The 22363-nt window shown below is 34.7% G+C and overlaps 3 protein-coding genes across 3 annotated transcripts; 1 reads left to right on the top strand and 2 right to left on the bottom strand.

Moving 5' to 3' along the window:
• Positions 1–9709: 9709 nt before the first annotated feature.
• Positions 9710–12861, bottom strand: LOC110265442 (uncharacterized). Its single transcript, XM_088495500.1, has 7 exons — positions 12856–12861; positions 11248–11304; positions 10834–10972; positions 10596–10730; positions 10254–10489; positions 9961–10176; positions 9710–9862 (listed from the first exon to the last, which is right to left on the bottom strand). Exons 1-7 carry the CDS (start codon positions 12859–12861, stop codon positions 9710–9712), a joined length of 942 nt encoding a protein of 313 aa, XP_088351626.1.
• Positions 12862–14240: 1379 nt separating this feature from the next.
• Positions 14241–16675, bottom strand: LOC148547568 (uric acid degradation bifunctional protein TTL-like). The gene is made up of 4 exons (XM_088495214.1): positions 16466–16675; positions 16225–16326; positions 14521–14614; positions 14241–14419 (listed from the first exon to the last, which is right to left on the bottom strand). Exons 1-4 carry the CDS (start codon positions 16622–16624, stop codon positions 14241–14243), a joined length of 534 nt encoding a protein of 177 aa, XP_088351340.1. The 5' UTR covers positions 16625–16675.
• A 4829-nt stretch (positions 16676–21504) lies between these two features.
• LOC107612450 (olee1-like protein) lies at positions 21505–22352 on the top strand. Its single transcript, XM_016314146.3, has 2 exons — positions 21505–21746; positions 21871–22352. The coding sequence occupies exons 1-2, from the start codon at positions 21581–21583 to the stop codon at positions 22218–22220; spliced, it is 516 nt and encodes a 171-aa protein (XP_016169632.1). The 5' UTR covers positions 21505–21580; the 3' UTR covers positions 22221–22352.
• The last annotated feature ends 11 nt before the right edge of the window (positions 22353–22363 follow it).

Genomic DNA, 22363 nt, shown 5'->3' with positions numbered 1-22363 from the left:
TGGTTCGGGAGTGTTGGCTGAAAGCTTATTTTAAAGAGTTGCCCCCTTACAGAGCACTTAGCTTAAAGAACACAAATAAGCCCTGAAATAACAACAAAAGGATCAATGAATAAAAGTCTCATGGGATGCAATCACAGTAAGTATTCTAGGACATGATAAAGGTCTGAAAGCCAGGAATGAACCTAAGTTGCTATGCATGACTTCCACAAGAATGACTCATTTCTCTTGGCATTCCATTCATCATTCTCTTGTTCCAGTACTTGCTTAGGGACAAGCAAGCTTTAAGTTTGGTGTTGTGATGCCAGGGCATTTTGGCCAGTTTCACTGACCTTTTCTTTACTGTTTTTAAGGTAGTTTCATGCATTTTCTTAGGAAATAAGCTAGTTTTAGGTAGATATTCACTTACATCTTGATTCAAGCAAACATTGTGAACTTTGAATGATTTCATGAGAATTTTGCATGAATTATATGATAAATTGGATGATACATGATCCCATGATTAAGAGCAAGACTTTGATGCACTTTGTTTGATTGATTTCAGGCCAAAAGAAGAAGAGAAGAAGCCACGTTAGTAGCTACGTTAGTTACACTAACGTGGGCACTAACGTGGAAGGAAGGAAAGCCCCAAGGTTAGTGAGAAAAGATAGTGGCATTAACTTTGAAGAAAGGAAATGGAGCTAACGTTAGTGACACTTAACATTGTCACTAACGTTGGCAAATGCTCATAAGTGGCCACGTTAGTTGCCACGTTAACTTAGTTAACGTGACCTCTAACGTTAATAAGAAAGGGGGAAATTCAACGTTAGTGACATTCAACATTGTCACTAACATTGGCCCAAGTTACAACAAAGCCACGTTAACTCCCACGTTAACTTAGTTAACGTGGAAGTTAACATGGAGAAAGGTGGTGATCGACAACGTTGGTGACACCAAACATTCTCACTAACGTTGGAGTGAACTCACAAGCCCCCAATAAGCCACGTTAACTCCCACGTTAACTTAGTTAACGTGGTAGTTAACGTGGGCAAAGGTCCCACCTGGCAGCCTGACCATGCCTTCTTCAAACACGCATAACTTGAGCCACAAAGCTCCAAATGAGGTGATTCCAGTGGCATTGGAAAGTAGGATTTCAGAGCTTTCCAAGAATATATGGTACTACATGGTTGACACTAAATTTGAGGGAGAAAACCTGCCCCGAAAGTGCAATGATGAACATGGTATCAGCCTGTATTTAGGTCAACTGACCTCTTCACCTTCCAAGAAGTATAACTCGAGTTGTAGAGCTTCAAATGATGCGCTTCCAAAGGCATTGGAAAGTAAACATCCAGGGTTTTCCAACAATATATAATAGTATGGGGTGGACAATAAGTTTGAGCTTCAGAAACGGGAAATCGCTAGCGTTATTGGCAATCAACATTTCCAGTAACGTTGGCATATATGCCAGCGACCATGTCCACTTCAAAGGAGCATAACTTGAGCTACAGAGGTCCAATTGAAGTGATTCTAGTTGCGTTAGAAAGATGACATTCAGAGCTTTCCAACGATATATAATACTCCATAGTGGGCATGAAATTTGAGTACAAACAAGAGGCATCGTTTAAGTCCCAAAAACACCAACTGGGCAGCAAGTGCAACGTTAGCCACAATAACTTTAGCACTAACGCCACACTTGTAGCGTTAGTGTGGCTAACTTTAGCACTAACTTTAGCACCTGGACCTCAACTTAACTCACTTCTCTCTCAAGTCCACTTCCAAGCTCAAGCAAGCAGGCCCACAATTGTCAACCAATCAAGGCCACAAGAAGCATCTAGAATAGGAATTTTCATTTAATTGTAATTTGCTTTAAATTTCATTTTGTGATTTAGGAGAGCCTATATAAAGGCCTTAGTTTTTACATTCAAGTCATTCTGGAATTCTGAGAATTAAAGGAAGGGGGAGAGAGTGAAGACCAATTTGAACTTCTGTGAATTGGCACACTCCAAGGGGAGTGGGTCTTCGGACCCCTCCCCTCAACCACTCTTCTTCCTTTTCTCTTCTTTTCTTCCTTAGGAGTAGTTTCATTTTAGTTGTAATTTTCATTTATGAATTTTGAAGTTTCAATTTCAGTTTCAATCTTCATCTTTACTTTTCTGCACTTTCTTTCTTTTCTATTTTTGTAGAGCAATGATCAACTAACTCTTTACATTGGGTTAGAGAGCTCTATTGTGATTCAATGGATCAATTGTAGTTCTTATTCTTCTTATTCTTTCTTTTCTCTTGATTTTACTTGAAAGTTTTCGATCTTCATCCAATTGGATAGTTATCTTGGAAAAGAAACTATTCATACTTGGATCTCTTCTGAACCTTGGAAGAGGAATGAAGAGATCAAGCTAGAAATGCTTTCTCATGCTGGACCAAATTGGGTTTGGATGGATATGTGATTATAATCCTCTCAACACTTGATTTGGGAAATGCATGTGGTATAATCAGTGACCATACTTCATCTCTTCTCATGAGCAATTGACCAAGGAATTGGCTATTGATCAAGATTTGAGAGATTGAATTACAAGAAATTGTAATTCAATCACTTAAGATTGCCAAGGAGATCAATGAGTGCATTGATTGAGGAAGAGATGGGAATGAACTTGATCCGGAGGATTGCAATATCTCTTGATCCCAATGTTCATTTTATTTTTAGTTCTTACATTTACTTTTCTTGTCATTTTATTTTTCTGCACTTTATTGCTTTCTTTACTTTTCTGTCAATTTCCATTTCCTTGTTACTTATCACTCCATTATGATTCGTCTAACTAGGATAATCAATTAACCATTGATTGCTTAATCCGTTAATCTCTGTGGGATTCGACCTCACTCTATTGTGAGTTTTACTTGACGACAATTCGGTATACTTGCCGAAGGGAGATTTGTTGAGAGACAAGTTTTCCGTGCATCAATTTTCTCTTTGTTATTTTATGTTTTATTAGGTTCATGATCATGTGGAGCCACAAAATATATCAAAAAATTAAAAACAGAATCAAAAAACAGCAGAAGAAAAATCACACCCTGGAGGAAGGACTCACTGGTGTTCAAACGCCAGTAAGGAGCATCTGGCTGGCGTTCAACGCCAGAACAGAGCATGGAGCTGGCGCTGAACGCCAGAAACAAGCATGGAGCTGGCGTTCAACGCCAGAAATATGCTGCATATGGGTGTTGAACGCCCAGAACAAGCATCACTTCGGCGTTTAAATGCCAGGATTGCATATATAGGGCGTTTTACACGCCTCAAAGGTGAAGGGATGAGAAATCCTCAAACACCTCAGGATCTGTGGACCCCACAGGATTCTCACATACCTCCACTCACCTTCCCTCCTCATAATCCTATATCACCCTCTCTCTCTCTCTCTCCATTCACAGTCATCCCTTCTGTTTTCCATTCACCACTCACATCATACACCCCACCTACCTTCAAAATTCAAAATCTCTTTTCCACCCAAGCCCACCCATATAGCTAAATACACACATCCCTCCATCTCCTCCATATCTTCTTCTTCTTCTTCTACTATTCTTTCTTCTTTTGCTCGAGGGCGAGCAACATTCTAAGTTTGGTGTGGTAAAAGCATATCTTTTTTTGTTTTTTGATAACCATTGATGGCACCTAAGGCCAAAGAAACCTCTAGAAAGAGGAAAGGGAAGACAAAAGTTTCCAACTCCGAGTCATAGGAGATGGAGAAATTCATCTCAAGGGTCTATAGCTCAGTGGTAGAACATTTGACTGCAAATCAAGAGATCCCTGAGATACCTCAGGGGATACATTTTCCTCCACACAACATGGGACAATTAAGGGTGGAACATCAAGAGAACTCCATCATCCTCCATGAAATTAGAGAAGATCAAAGAGCTATGAGGGAGGAGCAAGAAAGACAAGGAAGAGACATAGAGGAGCTCAAAAGCACCATTGGTTCTTCAAGAAGAGGAAGACGCCACCCTCACTAACGTGGACTCATTCCTTAATCTCCTTGTTTATTTATTTTCCTGTTTTTCGATTTTTATGCTTTATGTTTGTTTATGTTTTTGTCTTCATGATCACTAGTATTTAAGTGTCTATGCCTTAAAGTATGAATGTCCTATGAATCTATCACCTCTCTTGAATGAAAAATATTTTAATTACAAAAGAACAAGAAGTACATGGTTTCGAATTCATCCTTGAATCTAGTTTAATTATTTTGATGTGGTGACAATACTTTTTGTTTTCTGAATGAATGCTTGAATAGTGCATATGTCTTTTGAAGTTGTTGTTTAAGAATGTTAAATATGTTGGCTCTTGAAAGAATGATGAGCAGGAGAAATGTTATTTGATAATCTGAAAAATCATAAAATTGATTCTTGAAGCAAGAAAAAGTAGTGAATACAGAAAGCTTGCGAAAAAAAAGAGAGAAAAATGGCAAAAAAATAATAGAGAGAGAAAAGAAAAAGCAAGCAGAAAAAGCCAAAAGCTCTTTAAACCAAAAGGCAAGAGCAAAAAGCCAGTAACCCTTAAAACCAAAAGGCAAGGGCACTAAAAAGGATCCAAGGCTTTGAGCATCAGTGGATAGGAGGGCCTAAAGGAATAAAATCCTGGCCTAAGCGGCTAAACCAAGCTGTCTCTAACCATGTGCTTGTGGCATGAAGGTGTCAAGTGAAAACTTGAGACTGAGCGGTTAAAGTCAAGGTCCAAAGCAAAAGAAGAGTGTGCTTAAGAACCCTGGACACCTCTAATTGGGGACTTTAGCAAAGCTGAGTCACAATCTGAAAAGGTTCACCCAGTTATGTGTCTGTGGCATTTATGTATCCGGTGGTAATACTGGAAAACAAAGTGCTTAGGGCCACGGCCAAGACTCATAAAGTAGCTGTGTTCAAGAATCAACATACTGAACTAGGAGAATCAATAACACTATCTGAACTCTGAGTTCCTATAGATGCCAATCATTCTGAACTTCAATGGATAAAGCGAGATGCCAAAACTATTCAAGAGGCAAAAAGCTACAAGTCCCGCTCATCTGATTGGAGCTAAGTTTCATTGATATTTTGGAATTTATAGTATATTCTCTTCTTTTTATCCTATTTGATTTTCAATTACTTGGGGACAAGCAACAATTTAAGTTTGGTGTTGTGATGAGCGGATAATTTATACACTTTTGGCATTGTTTTTAGTATGTTTTTAGTATGATTTAATTAGTTTTCATTATATTTTTATTATTTTTTAATTAAAATTCACATTTTGGACTTTACTATGAGTTTGTGTGTTTTTCTGTGATTTCAGGTATTTTCTGGCTGAAATTGAGGGACCTGAGCAAAAATCAGAATCAGAGGTTGAAGAAGGACTGCAGATGCTGTTGGTGTTGGATTCAAAGTGGATTTTCTAGAGCTACAGAACTTCAAATGGCGCGCTTCTAATTGCGTTGGAAAGTAGACATCCAGGGATTTTCAGAAATATATAATAGTCCATAATTTGAATAAGGATTGATGATGTAAACTGGCGTTCAACGCCAGTTCCATGCTGCAGTCTGGCGTTCAGCGCCAGAAACAAGTTGCAAAGTGGAGTTCAACGCCAGAAACACGTTACAAACTGGCGTTCAACTCCAAGAATGACCTCTCCACGTGTAAACTTCAAGCTCAGCCCAAGCACACACCAAGTGGGCCCCGGAAGTGGATTTCTACATCAATTACTTATTTCTGTAAACCCTAGTAACTAGTTTAGTATAAATATGACTTTTTACTATTGTATTTACATCTTTAGTTTGATCTTTAGATCACGTTTGGGGGCTGGCCTCTCGGCCATGCCTGGACCTTCATCACTTATGTATTTTCAATGGTAGAGTTTCTACATACCATAGATTAAGGTGTGGAGCTCTGCTGTTCCTCAAAGATTAATGCAAAGTACTACTGTTTTTCTATTCAATTCTACTTATTCCGCTTCTAAGATATTCATTCGCACTTCAATATGATGGATGTGATGATCGTGATAGTCATCATCATTCTCAACTTATGAACACGTGCCTGACAACCACTTCCGTTCTACCTTAGATTGAATGGATATCTCTTGGATATCTAATACAGGAGACCGAGTCCGAGTTATTAGTGTCTTCGTGGTATAAGTTAGAACCCATGGATGGCCATTCTTGAGATCCGGAAAGTCTAAACCTTGTCTGTGGTATTCCGAGTAGGATCTGGGAAGGGATGGCTGTGACGAGCTTCAAACTCGCGAGTGCTGGGCGTAGTGACAGACGCAAAAGGATCAATGGATCCTATTCCAGTATGATCGAGAACCGACAGATGAATAGACGTGCCGTGATAGAGCATCTTGGACCATTTTCACTGAGAGGACGGGAAGTAGCCTTTGACAACGGTGATGCCCAACATACAGCTTGCCATGGAAAGGAGTAGGAAGGATTGGATGAAGACAGCAGGAAAGCAGAGGTTCAGAGGGACGAAAGCATCTCTATACGCTTATCTGAAATTCTCACCAATGAATTACATAAGTACCACTATCCTATTTTATATTTTATTTATTTTCATCCACTATAATTTCTTAATACAATTTAATCCGCCTGACTGAGATTTACAAAGTGACCATAGCTTGCTTCAAGCCGACAATCTCCGTGGGATCGACCTTTACTCACGTAAGGTTTATTACTTAGACGACCCAATGCACTTGCTGGTTGGTTGTACGAAGTTGTGAAACAGATATAAGATCATGAACGTGCGTATTGCGTTTTTAGCGTTGTTACCAAGGAATGGAATGATCACGATTTTGCACACCACCCATACAACAATTGTGATTCTGGGAGGATGTCCTTGTAAAGTAAAGCTTGATCTCTATATATCGCTTGATAAATGTCACCAATCCTTCTCTTTGTCTCTATTTTACACTTCTTAAGTCCATGATGTGCCTGGATGGTTCCTCTTCTAGGAACTTATTGCAGAATTCTGTCACCAATTGCGCTCAGATGTTGATGCTATTGGCTTTTAACTTAGCATACCAAGTGAACGTCTTTCCTGTCAATGACTTGGAAAACTTTCTGATCTTGAACTCATGGTGGTTTCTGAACACCCCAAAGTCATCCAAGAATGACAGGACGTGTTCTTTGGCACTTCCAGCACCATCAAACTTGCAAAAGGTAGGTGGTTAATACCTCTAAGGGTACAATTTTGCCAAATTATAATGTTCAAATGGTGGATTTATCTCCCAAATGGGTTCATTTTCCATTCCTTTGTCCTTTAGAATACGCACCAACTCCCTACGAGTGACAAGGGTGTTCTTGTCTTTCTCCATATGCTCCTGATTCATGATTGGAGGTAGTAAAGGGGTTCTATATCTTATTTGGTCTCTAGCCATCATTTTAGTGATTAAAGCCTATATCTTTTCCTGGTTGTCTATCATCTAGTTGTACACGGGAGCAGGAATAGCAATGTGAGTGTGCAGACCAGCATACCTCCAGTATGGGGTGTGAAAAAATTTTCAAAGGTAGGAGCTTCTCCTCCTCCTGAACCCAAATTCTACTGCTCCATGTTTCCTCTTTTTGGTTGCACTTGTCCTCATGTTGAGGTGTTCCCAAGCTAAGATTAAAGTTCGAAGGGTTATTGAACGTCACCTGGGTGGTCGATTCTGCCCAGATTGAGTGTTGCTAGATTCAGCCATTGCATCAAAGTATTCCTCCCCAGTGGAGTCACCAAATGATTCGGGTGAGTTTTGTATGAAGAAATTAAGTAAAGAAAGTTTAAGATAAGAGATTAACGGTAAATAAATTTGTGAGGGAAAAGCTTCTATTAATAGCAAATAAGCAACACAAGAACTAAAGATGAGAAATGAAAGTGAAAAACAAGTGTAGAGACCTTCACTAATGTCATAAGAGAGTGAATGAGCTCTTTTAAAGTGGACAATGATTTGCTGTCGGGTGTTCCACCGAATGCTGATTTTTTGAAATCTATGAGTAAAGTGAAGAATAATAGGAAGAATTAGATTAAAGGATTGATATGTGATCTCTCAAGTTTCAGAGAAAAAAGTCTCTCAAGAGAAGTGGATTAAGGTCCTTTTATAAGCCCAAGCCATTTTGAAGGAGGAGTACATTGTCCAATGGTTACAATGTGATATTCAGTTTACTCCCTTTTATCTCAAGGTTTGTTACTAAATAGGGTAGTTAGCAGAAAGTGTTTTTACATGTTCCATCATTTCAAGTCTTTTTAACTAAAAATGGGTGTAAGGAGGAAGTTGATTTTCACAAGTTAAGTTAAAGTTTTCCGAGTGTTCGTGACAAGGAGGTGTCCGGATAAAAGGATGCTCATGATATGTGAAATTAATGATGAGACATTTAGTTTGGTTTATTTCTAATTAGATGTCACTCTCTACACTTCAAATCCAACCAATCCACTTTCACCAATTTAATTCTCACTAAAAGAAAAATTCAACTCTTCAGAATGTTCTTTTTAGATTTCACCCTTTTGACCCAACACACTTCTAAGAAATACTTTACTCTTTTTTAGCCATATTTTGAACCATCTTAAAATTAGTTATATATAAATAATTCATATTTTTAATGTACAATTAAATGTATAAATCAATTATTTATTAAAAATTAAACATTTGTCAGCACTTCACAATGTACAATAATCATTATGCAATTATACACACAATCTATAATCTTATCTAAAATGTATAAGATAAGAATAGCAATGACTTCAAGAAAAATGAGTACTATCCTATTATATAGGAGAAAAAATTATCGAATTGTACAAAAGAAATACTAGAAATACACTACAAAGGAAACGGGAAATTGAGGCGGTTTTTGGAGTGATTTGCGGCGGTTTTAAGCTGCCTCGAAACGGGATTCCATCGGTTCGTTAAGTGTCGCCTATTAGGGGGTGGTTATATGATTTTGCGGCGGTTTTTAGGAACCGCTGGCACAACCGCCGTAAAACCCAGAAATAGCATCGCAATGTTTAGAGTCGGTTTAAAACTGCCGTGATTTGCCCAACAGTGATCCACACGAAATGATCGGCGGTTTGAAACCGCTGCTGTTTAATGACCACAGTTTTGTTCAAATGTAATGATCGGCGGTTTGAAAATGCTGCTGTTTAACGGCCACTATTTTTTCAAATGTAACTGGCGGCGGTTTGGCAGTTTAAAACCGCCGCTATCTCCTAACCTGATTTTTCAAATTTCTAATGGCTATTTCGCAACCGCCCCTATTTTCCGGTTAAATGGCCGCAAAAATACTGTATTGTACACTGGTAATCAACGCTCTTTTTTATTTTAATGTACAATTTCTTTTTTTTTTAATCCTTCTTAATATTAGTAAGTTAAATTATTTTATATCCCAAAAAATAAATTACAAGGTAAACGACAATAGCAAAACCATTAATTTAATTGGTATAATTATCCGAATATCAATAAAGTGTACTCCTTACTAAGAGTTGCATAATCAACACCAAAAAAGTGTATATCTGAAAGAAAAAAAGGTTCCACAATCCTAAGATCTACTTTTTATTCTGTCCCTCCAATGCACTCATCCATGCGGCGATGTCTGATGGCAGCTTTCCACCTTGCCCTTGAAGTAGACATATCAAAGCACTCTCTATTGCCTGCATTCTGACCTTCCTAGCTGCTACTTCATCCTCCATTGTCTGTCTTTTTGTCTTCCCGGCTGCTACTTCATCCTCCACTGCCTGTCTTTTGTTCTTCTCGACTGCTACTTCATCCTCCATTGCCTTTCTTTTCAATTTCTCTACTGCCAACTCTGCTTGTAGAGATTACCTCTTCTTCTCTGAGCCTTACCAAGCTTTTCGATCTGCCAGTGTGGGTGTAAAGCTGCTTTGATCGATTCTCAGCATTTTTCTTACACTTCTCCTGTCATGCTATCAAATTAAGAGTTACTAAACACTAGTTCTGACTAACTCAATGTGACATAAATAGACTTTTTCTGCTATGAAACAAAACTATATTACCTGTGTCTCTTCACTATTGTGATAATCGAGAAACCATCTCCAATGGTCCGCGGTAATTCTATTTGGGCAGTTTTCAATATTTTCATCAAGTGAAAGTTTTGAGTCATAGCAGTGATGGTATAATCTGTTCCTCGTTTCCTTCCAAGCCCTTCCTAGCATTTTGAATATTATACGCTTGATAATTCCTCTACTATCTTCTTTAAAATGGAACATTTCCTGTAACATTAAAATTAAGTTGTCAGTAGTGTTCAAATTATGAGTCTGGAATGGTACGAAAAAAAATAACATTTTACCTTTACACATTCATTATAGACCTTGTCCTTGGTGCGAATCTTTCTCCAATCCTTCTCACAGATTGGGAATTTGGTGTAGTCAGATCCTAGCAGTTCCATAACGCCGCTCAGTAGACCTGCTTCATCCCCAACTGGTTGCAGTGCACTGTTAAACCTGAGTACGATCTTTCTTCCGTTAGTTGGCTTCATAGCTTCCTTCACACTCAGTTTGACCGGTTTGATTGTGCCATCGGATTCTGTAAAACATATTTATTCTGTGTTAGTTACCATTTGAGCCAAGCTGTGACGACATCATAGGAAAATAGCTAAATGAAAAATAGAATTAAATAAATTCTTTTATACCAGTTGTTTTAACATCCCAAAATTCAGTGGTCTTGTGTCCCTTGTGCTTCTGAGCATCCGATGCAGCAAATAGGTTATCAACATATTGGTCAAAAGAATCTACCTCATCTACCTCTGGGTCTAAGTCTTCGGCGTCTGGCTCCAAGTTTTAAACATCATTCGTGCAAGCCTGTGGAGCAGACAGTGGTTCGCTGCGGGGCGGACGAAAGGGGCGTAAAGACGAGGATGCGGGGGGCACCACTGCCACTGGACAGCGGAATTGGGCAATGCGCTCTCTGCGAAGTTGAAGCCGCATGAAATCCTACTTGAGGCTGCTGACATGATGTGTCTACACGGGCTTTCTTCGTGAAATGACCTACTCTGGGCATCTTTCCTAACTGCATTTGGATTAAAACAAAGTGATAACAATTAATATATAGATAATAATATTTATTAATATGTAAAAAAGACACTGGCATACCCCAGTTACTATTAATTAAACTCGGGTATTTATGATATATTGATACTAAACAATTTATAATATGAGACCAAAGACCGTAGTTAAGGGTGATAATAGACAATTTAATCAGAATTATGAAATACACTAACAATTAAAGGTATTAATAAGTAATGATAGTTATGGTAAATCAATATCATGTGATACTAAGCTTACTTGGTATACAGGTATTATGCCCAAATTTGTGGTCTGAAATACACTACCAACTCGTTCCTATTGCATTTGTATATATCATCATATAGATCATTATATTAATGGTAGGACATAGCGTGTCATCACCAGACAACACACATACATATAAACTATAATAAGTATAATATATAGCTTGTGCAATTCACAATTCAATACTTCATTCCAAGCTTATATATAGATTAGGAGAGTACATGAGTACATGAGTTGAGAGACTCTATTAACAAAGAAATCAAAGTTAGGTATAAAAAGGTTAACCATTGATGTATTCATAATTTCTCTATAGTGCCTAGAATCATCATAATATTCTGCACTATTGGAAGTTAATTTTAGGCTTAAGACTTAGGAGTAGCATGTTTAACAATTAGAAAAATATCATGTTTAGTTATAATAAAATATCATGTTTAACAATTTGGACTATGAAAATTGATTGCAAGAAATTTCTATGTCCTGGGTAGCAATAATTTCCGTAATTCACACTTTAAGTTGATTATTAATTTCTTCCTATCGCCTAAATAGTGTCACTGTTAACACTGCTCACTTATGGACCAGTCACTTCAAAGTTGAAACCTGAAAATTGAGTCAATAAAAGAATCTAGAAAAGTAAAAAACCCAAGGATCACTACAGCCTTCAGAGATTTCATGTTTTGTTATTTGATTAGGCTTATATTGATCATACACGTTATTCTAATACTACTTTTTCTCAGTTTGAACTAAGACAATTCATTTGACCGAAAATATATAGTCATGGATACATAACAAATGTGCAAAGTCTTTGATACATAACAAACAATATTTGATAGATAGAACCCTAATTCTTGTATATAATACTCCATGCCTATTCTTATTAGTTTAAATCACCTCTCCTGTTTTTGAAGGTTACTAATTTCTGAAAGATTGAAAATTTTTCCCTTTTCTAAGGTCTAATTGTTTGTGGCATCATCACCAAGCATTAGATATTTTTTAGCATGACAAATAAGTGGAAGGCTCCTATATGGTAAGTGGGAGTCGGAGACTTGAGAATCATGATAATGGGTTTAGCGTTATTAGTATTGACTAAGTTGGATGCTGTGAATATTGAAGGGAGGAAATACGATATTAGTTTAACTGAATTAATTTGGACTAGAGAAGGATAGCCAAGTGTTGAGTCCTTGCTTGTTTGTGTGATATCTTCTACTAAACTTCATACACAGTACTAGTTCTATCCACTACCTACCTCATTGAGTCCTCTGTTTGTTTTCTATTTAACGAAACTAATGAAAAACTTATAGGAAATTAATTCTACATGAATTGAGACATACATGCGCGTCATTCACAGGCAACCATTATCAGCAACAAGAATCAAATATACCAGTGAGAAAATAAAAAACACAGTCAAACTGAGAATTAAGCCCCAACTTAGAATCCACCATTAATAGACTCATGCTCCTCATCAACAAAACCCACTCCCTATTAACAAATTAACTCAGCTAACCACATTAGGAGAAACTTGCATGTCAACTTTAAACTAATTATTAGCCTCTTTTTCAAACACTAAATAAAGCAATTGAGTAGAGGGTGTCCAGTGGTGCTTACCCACATCGGGATAACTGGATTGAGGGTGAGAGAGGAACTACCGGGGATCGGACAGTGAGAGAAGGGGATCAAGGACACTGGCTTGCTGCAGAGACAGACGTGGAGGAGAGGAACCAGGACGAAGCAAGATTCCTAGTGGTTCGACAATATGAATGCCATAGTATTAGGGGAAGAATAAGGATTATGGTAGTGGCGGTGGATTCTCTGATTTGAAATTTAAGTTTTTTTTTTGTAATTTTTTTAAAAGTATTATTAGTTATTAATAAAAAAATTACAAAAAATATATACTCAACAAATAATCACCAAAATTTTCTGGATAATAATATCTATTTTTTAATTATATTTGCAAAAAATTGTATCAAAATTCAATCTCTAATGTATTATTTGAGAATTACATATTAAATGTTGGATAATCTTGCAAAAAAAACTAACATTAAATATGACTTTCTCAAAAAATACATCAGAGATTGAATTTTGATGCAATTTTTTGTAAGTATGATTAGAAAAGTGTGATATTATTATTCTTAACATTTGGTTATTTTTTGTTAAGTATATATTATTTTGAGATTTTTTAAGAATATTATTGGTTGTTAAGACAAAAAAAATTATAAAAAATATATACTTAACAAAAAATGACCAATTTTTATGTATAACAATATCTTATTTTTATAATCATGGGTGCAAAAAACTGCATCAAAATTCAATCTCTAAGATTTATTTTAAAAATATATATAATACTACTTATAATAATAATATTAATAATCATAATTATAATAATAATAACAATAATAATAATAATAATAATAATAATAATAATAATAATAATAATAATAATAATAATAATAATAATAATAATAATAATAACGGTGATACTAATATTTTTTACAGTTATAATATAATACTATATAAATTAATATGAGTGCATTAATTTGGTTTAAAATAAATTAGTAAATTATTTGGATAAATTAAACTATTTCGACATTTTAGGTTATGAATGAAGTGTGTAACTATAGATCTTAATTAATCAATTCATGCCTATTAATTAATTCATGTCATTTTGTCAATATGATAGTCATGATTACAGAATGTAGTTCATTAAGCAGTTTCACCACCTGGGTTTATACATTTATTTTTGTATTACTTTAAAAACGTATATATATGACAAATCGATAATATAAAAGTCTTGAATTCGTACGAACCATTAATCCAACAAGTCACAATATAAAATAATTCAAGAGATATATACTAATTTGAGATTAATCTCCTCCAAATTCATTGCTACTTCATCAAATTCAACATCCAAAGAAAAAAACACAAACAGTCACTTTGTTCAATTCAGTCCCAATATTTCATAAGATAGGTCAGACTAATAATAAAAAGTTGAGTCAACAGATATCGTTCTCCTCTGGAGTTTTACTGAGGTCAAATGTTAGGATGGAATGTTGGTGTCCGTTAGAGACAACCTCATCAGAACTATCTGGCACAACGTCTTCTTCGAGCATCGAATCTTGAACTATCTCGCCTGTCTCTTCCGAAATTTCTTGAGTCCTTTCCCAAGCCAAACCTGACGGATACACCATAAGCAATCAAGTTATTAGAATTTACAAATTTTACAATAACCAAGCATGATTAAGCTCCATGTTATAAACTGTTGGTTTGGCTTACGTTTCCAAAGTTCTATAAGACCTCTTTCTATAAGAGTAAATTCTTCTCGAGACGCAATTTCAAGTTCAACATTAAGACTATTTTCATAGTATGCCTGCACTGCACAAATTTAAAGAGGTTCCAGCTGAAAAGGTGCAGTAATTGGTAACTAGAAGTCATCAACAACACTAATCAGAGGCACTTTCTAGATACTTCAGCAACATTTAATGCTTCACGTCAACTTAAGAACATGCCAAATGGACATCATGGTATCTAAGTAACTAATAAAGTACCATTCAGACACAATCATTTTCAGAACTAGCCAGATCAAACAGAAATATAAATCAGGTATAGGTGTTCCATTCTACCTACAAATGAACATGCTAAGGACAACACCTGGAATCTGGAAGGGGAATATAAGAAAGAAGAAAAAAAAAAGAGTACAAGATACAATAAGGAGGAATAAAGTATGAAGCCATCCTAAATCAGATTGATAAAACAATCTTCAAAATAAATTCCAAGAAAGATATCAAAATCATTCAAGCACACAAAGTACTAAACAGAAGAAAGATTACAAGGGGTATCTTAGAGACACCAGATCATTCCTAAAACAGGAAAAAAAGACAGAAAAAATTATCTTGAAACTTTTCATACAAGGAAGCATCTAAATAGCCGCATACAACATAGCAACCCGAGGCATCCAAGTCAAATGTGTGGCTGCTATGATTGAAACCTATTCATATAGATAGGCATCTATGCAAGTAAGAAAGCGTGTTCCAACACTTCACTTTCTTAAGTTGCTATATATATATATATATATATATATATATATATATATATATATATATATATATATATATATATACTTTCTTAAGTTGCTATATATATATATATATATATATATATATATATATATATATATATTCAACTAAAAGATACATTGTATATTTTGCACCATCTAAACATGGAAAGTGATTATTCAATGTTATTGCTGGTTTAATAAGAAATCATCGCCTTGACGTTCCATATCAGAAATTCAAAGAATTGCACCTCAATACGTACATAATAAGAAGGGGTGATTTTTTTAAGAGTATAAATAAGCTAATCTTAAATGTGTGAATAAATTAGAAATCTGTCTTGTTGATTTTAGAATATGAAAATTTACTAATATATCTTCTACATCAGCAAGTAAATTATAAAATGAAATATGTATCCTTTCTAAAGCCTGATGCCAAGTGCATTCTATACCATACTCCACCTTTTTAATAGATACACAAATGACACTGTGTAAAATAAAATATCAAATGGACATTTAAGTTAAAAAGTATGCAATGCAAATGAAGCAATAACAGGTGCCAGCTGGCAAAGTAAAATCCAATTCTTGGTTTTCAACTTTCTTCTTCCAAACAATCTCCTTAGGAAGTAAAAAGCAAAAAAAAAAAGAACAAACTAAGAGGAAAAGGGAACGACTTGAGGTATACTAACTTAAATTGCTATGATCCTGTTGGACTAAATAACAATTTACTATAACATGCTCTCGTGCCTGCTCAGAATTGAGAGTCAATTATTCAACATTTACTCTAGGAACATGGATATATTTATTTACTTTCCCATTCAGTACCTCATTTCACAAAATAAAGGTCAGCAACCGGCCATATCACCATTGAGTTAAACAATTGTACCCAACTAGATGGCTAAACAAATCACAAAAAATCCAAACTTTACCTGCACCTCCTCCAGTATTTGTTGCGAAAGAAATAGGTTCGTGCTAGTGACGAACCCAAAGCCGAATTTCTTGCGGTACTTTGTTGCGAATTGAAGCAATCCCTGCAATGTTCAGGGTTTCAAATATGTAAGGCCTTTCGAAAGTGCCTTTTAATTACAGACAATAAAACATCTGGATTGACTACGATAGGTTGAAATATAGCCAAACAGCCTTTTTACGAGCAGACATATGACAACGTACCGTCCTAATATCTCCATGCGCAATAGTAATAGCATCACCTATGTGCCTGTGTGCTGAGAATGTATCCAGCCATGACTGAATTGGCAACGTGTTGAACCACAGGTCTCTTGCGAATGATGTTGCGTGCTCCAGCGAAGAGAACGGGGAGGCCTCAACCATCGCCTTGCAAAACAAGATGCTAGAGGCACAAAGAAAGAGATCCCTCTCTTCCAATTTCCCTGATAACTCCGATCATGCCAGTCAATATATAACATCAATTACAATCTACTAACATGTTACTAAATTAAATAACTTGAGGACAAAATATGTTAATAAAATCACATTCTCCATGTGGATTAATTGTAAATAATGAGCAATATACATCAAGTGTTTCCATGTTCTAAAAATCTGATATAGCTAGTTGCTAATTAATAATTATCCAAGTTTATAACCCTCAACAGTGCTATACACAGAATAATAGTGCACATGTCCTAAATTAGTATCTAAAGACATCTATACATAGGCAGCCTCTTCGCAATTATCAATGGCATTAGTGGTTGGTTCCTCTAAATCGTCGTCCCGTCTCAATGACAAACCTTCGATGTCAAACTCAGCCAACCCAGTCAGAATCGGTTGGGGAGAAAGTTTGAACTGACACTGTCCTATGTCTTCACCCATTTCAAACATGTCCCTTGGGTTCACATGGACTATCACACTCCATTTTTTATCAGCGTCATCCTCCACATAGTATACAAGGCAAGCCTATTCGTCATCTTCTCGATCACCTGTATAAATTGGATGAGAGAAGTTAACCACTGTGTGCCCCAAAGAGTCTTGTTTTATGCCTCTGCCAGAGGTAGTGTTTGCCCAGATACATCTAAACAAGACGACCGTGAATTGACCGCTGTAACTCAATGATGGCCACTAGTTTTTCGTAATACGAGACACTACCAACAGCAACATTACTGTCGCGCTTGCTTGCATAACTCCTAGTGTCAGAAGTGACATACACCCCGTTATTTTGGGTTTTCAACCCTTCCTCTCTCTCGAAAGGGTTCTGAACTTAAATCCATTTACGTTGTAAGATGTATAGCGGCAAAAATAAACATTGGGGCCACATGCAAGCCACTGCAATTCGTTCGGGTGCATGATGCTTCCCAATGGAACCTGGCAGTGAACAAATTACATGTTTCATTATATTGGGATACGAAAAATATGACACCATTTGAATATGTAAATGGATTTATGATACCAAGATTCACCTGATGCTTGAACCAATCGAAAAATTCTCTGTGCACAACATTGTCTATATGAGACTGGGACCTTGTCCTACTTCGTAACTTTCTCTTTGTGATCACTCTAAACTCACTGGAAATGTCACAATAATTTCATGTCAGGTTCTCCAACTATAGTAGATCATACGAAGTCGATACTTTCAAATGCACTTACTCTATAAATTTTTTCACGGCCAAGCAATTGACCAATACGTGACGGTGAGTTTGGAATTTTTCAGTTGGTGTGAGGGTGTAAAAAGAAGCAGCCCCGACAGCCTTTCCAACCTCGGGGAACATGGTTGCACTCTCATCAGGCATAAGTTCACGCGGTCGATCGTCAACACGCATTGGTCGATTAATCCTACTCTCGACATTATCTAGGTACCTTGAACAGAATACGAGAATCTCCTCAGATTAGTATCCCTCTGCAATTGAGCCCTCTGGTTGTGATCTGTTACACACGTACTGCTTGAGACGGCATAGGTACCTTTGGGAATATAATACGTGTCATAAGTACTGATTAAAAGCAAAATAAAAAATTTTGTTTGATAATTACCGTTCAATTGGTACATGCACCGATAATGTACTGGACCACCAAGACGCACCTTTTCGACCAGATGCACTGTCAAGTGAACCATGACTGTGAAGAAAGAAGGAGGGAAAATCATCTCCATGCGACACAGAATATGAACCACGTGATCCTGAAGGAGAGAAAGTTATTTAGGGTCTATGGATTTGTTGCATAATCGGCGAAAAAAGGATGACAAATCCGCCAGGACAAAAGATATATAGACTGTCATATAATTAATGAATTATTTATTTATTTATTTATGCAAAATATATTAGATATATTTTTTATTTAAATATATACAATGAAATTCATAACTTATTAATAATTAAATCTTAAATATTTTAGTCTAGAAAAAAATTATTGGAGTGAGACTATGATAAGAACCTGTTATATATATACCATAAATAGATTTTCTAATAAAAAATAAAATAACTTCTTATGAATTTTGAAAAAAATAAAAAATGTAATCTTAATAATATTAAGATTTGGGATGGTAGAACAATAGTAAATGTTCCTAAATCCAAAAGAAAGAAATTAGGTGAGATCCTTCTTTATCGAAATACAAGTGTTGAGTTGAACCAACCATGCATTGATAGTCTGCATTTGTTTCTCTTAACTAATTAAGGTTTTCAATTTGAATTTATGCAAAAGAATAAACTAATTGCAAAAGAGTTTAATTATTTATGCACAGGAAAAAAACAAGCTAATATATTAATCTCTCACTCTTTTGAGAACTTATTAACAAATTGATATTATTTTTAAACTATTCATTTTCATAGGATGATATTTTTCCTGCACCGACCAAACGCACCTCAGTGTTACAGGCAGCGATATTTAAACCTAAATTGATCCGAATTAAACCGCATATTTAATTGGATTCAATTTTTTGTAAACTACATGAATTGGATTAGATTTTGAATTAGATTTTGAATTTACTTTTTAAAATCGATCCAATTCAGATCACACAATTTACTACAATATTATTATTTTATTAATATATTTATAATTTTATTTATAATATGTTGAATTTATTATACATATTTATATTATTCATGTATCATTATTATTTAATAAATATTTTATGCTCAAAATAAGATTTATCTATTAATTTTAACTAACTTATAATTTTATTTTTATTGTTAGTTTTTCAAGATATTATTGAGACTTGTTATATGTCATTGTTGGTTATTTAAAATTTGATATTGAGACTTATTATGTAGAGTAATTATCCAAATTAGTCCCTAAGGATTTTAAAGCGGATATTTTAGTCTCTAAAAAAATTTAATACACACAAATATCCTCAAGATTTTACTCCGACAGACAAATTAGTCCTCGATTCATTTTTCGGCAGAGTAATTACCAAAATCATTCTCCAAATATTTTAAAAGCGGACATTTTAGTCCAAAAAAAATTAATACCCAGATAAATCCTCAATATTTTTTTCCGTCAGACATAATAGTCCTTCGTCTATTTTTCGACATGACTAGCTAAATTTTTCAAGTATTTATTAGAAAAGAATATTAGTAAATATTATAATTAAATTAACTTTTAAGGTTAAGTTAAACCTATTTAATTTTTAATATGGTATTTTTTTAAAAAAATATATTATTGAACCATCTCACTACATATACAATTCCAAATCCAACAAAAAAAAATGTATGTACTAAGTTTCATATTCTCTTAAACTAAAAATATATTATTATGGTTTGTACGTTTCAATAATATTATACCATAACTTTTTGCATGTTTTTAGATAAAGTAATGATAAATTTATTCATTAGATTTTTATGTATATTTTTATAATATAAAAAGAGTTTTTGTATTAAAAAATATATATATATATATATATATATATATATATATATATATATCACTCAATAATAATAATAATAATAATAATAATATTCAATAAAGTTATTAGAGATTATTCTACAAGAAACTCAATGTTAAAACTATTTGATATTTTTGTATTTAATAGAACTTAGATTGGTGTGATAGTTAGGAATTTAGTATAATCAAAATTATTCTTCTATTTTCACTTGAATCTCAACTTGATCACCAAATTATTAATTATGTCAAAAAATGGATGGAGAATTATTATGTCTGACAGAAAAAATGTTAGGAATTGATCTATGTATTAATTTTTTTTTTGGACTAAAATGTCTGCTTTTAAAATTTTTGGAGACTGATTTAGGTAATTACTCTATTAAAGATAGACTAGAGACTGATTTATTCGTAGGAGTAAAATTTTAAAGATATTTTTGTGTATTAAATTTTTTTTAAAATGTCCGTTTTTAAAAATTTTTGGGAACCGATTTAGACAATTATGCTATTATGTATATTTAATTTCTTTTAATTTACAAAATCGCAAATTCAATCCAATTCAAACCGCAGCGCAAATAAAATTAATGTTCAAATTAGGTGAGTTTTTTATTCAAAATCGATCCAAATTGTACTGTAAATACCTCTAATTACAGGGGATATTATCATTTATTTAGAGCCTTTTGCTTGGCAAATAAAAATAAAAAAATATTAGGAGATATCCTTAATAGTCAATTAAAATATTAACATTTTTTATTAAGCTAGTTTTATTTCAAACTATAAATATGAAAATTGGATATTATATATTATTTTTTATTATTATATAAAATATTTTATACTATTAGTAAATTAAAATTAAACTCATATATTATATTAACAAAGACCCTTCAGATGAGTATATGCATAAATATATATGATATGTCAGTAAAAAAGATAATAATAAAATAAAAAATATTTATATGATGACATCTTTATATAAAGATAATATTGTAAATTCTTAAATAATAATGTGTAAAGGAAAGGCATATGTGAAAGAAATAAGTTTTCCCTCTCTTTTCCGGGTCCACCGGTGAGGGAGAAAATTATCAGGCGAGTCCCACGTTCTTTTTACAATGTTCAATAACCCTTTCCTCCTTAGTTTTTGACTTTTTCATTAACCAAACAACTAAAATTTTATTGCCAGCCTCACGATTTACAAGGTCACTTCATTCCAAGTTGGATTGAGTCGTGTGGCTTGGCTAGAATAACGGTTACTTAGTTAGTTATGAAGCACACAATTTCTTTTAGTTTTATGAGGGTGAATAACCAACGGATTGAAAGGGACCAAATTAAGCACATCCGTTTCTTATATAAAGGGCCTAATGGCAGACACAAAAAATCATTCCCAGGGGTTAATCAAGTATAAGAGAGACATAGCATTAAACCAAATCAAACCCCAAACCAAATCAAATCAAATCAAAATAAATTAAAATGGCAAAGAGCTTTGCAGTGGCTGTCCTCCTTGTTGCATTTTGCTTCTCATCATCTGCATTGGCTCGTTTGGTTCCTGAAGATGATACCTTCACAGTTGAAGGAAAGGTGTATTGCGATCCTTGTCGTTTCGAATTCGAGACCAGACTTAGCCACCCTCTGTCAAGTACGTAATTCATTTTTCTTTCTGTATTAAAAATACAAAAATACTATGCGCATAAACAAAATCAACCATCAAATTATTTGTATATAAATATTGTTTAATTCTTTTTCAATATACTTGTGCGCAGACATTAAGGTGACATTGGAGTGCAAGAAAATTGGTGACGAGAAGAACATTACATACTTGGTTGAGGGTCAAACTGACAAGAACGGATTCTACAGCCTGCCAGTGAAGGGTGACCACCAAGAAGAGTTCTGCGAGGTGAAGACAGAGAAGAGCACCCATGCCAAGTGCAAGGAGCCAATGAAGAAGATGGATGTTGACAGAATTGCCCTCACCAAGAACAATGGAGTCAGCTCCTCAATCCGCTTTATCAATCCCCTTGGATTCATGACCCGCAACATTGACGCTAGATGCGTCAGCGTTGCTCAAGAGTTGGGCATGTTGGTATCCTTGAACGACCAACACGACAACTAATTGAGATCTCGGATCATATTCTGTCTTGTGTGTTGTGCTCAATGCACACATTTTTCATTCACAAGACCCAGCTATGTCACGATTTGATTTGATTTGATTTATTCTTATGAAATAATATTTTGATTTGGTTAATTTATTCTTCC

Source organism: Arachis ipaensis, chromosome B8 (genome assembly GCF_059453495.1).
Source record: "Arachis ipaensis isolate K30076 ecotype BB chromosome B8, ASM5945349v1, whole genome shotgun sequence".
NCBI classification, from domain to species: domain Eukaryota; kingdom Viridiplantae; phylum Streptophyta; class Magnoliopsida; order Fabales; family Fabaceae; genus Arachis; species Arachis ipaensis.
This window is presented reverse-complemented; position numbering and strand designations above follow the sequence as displayed.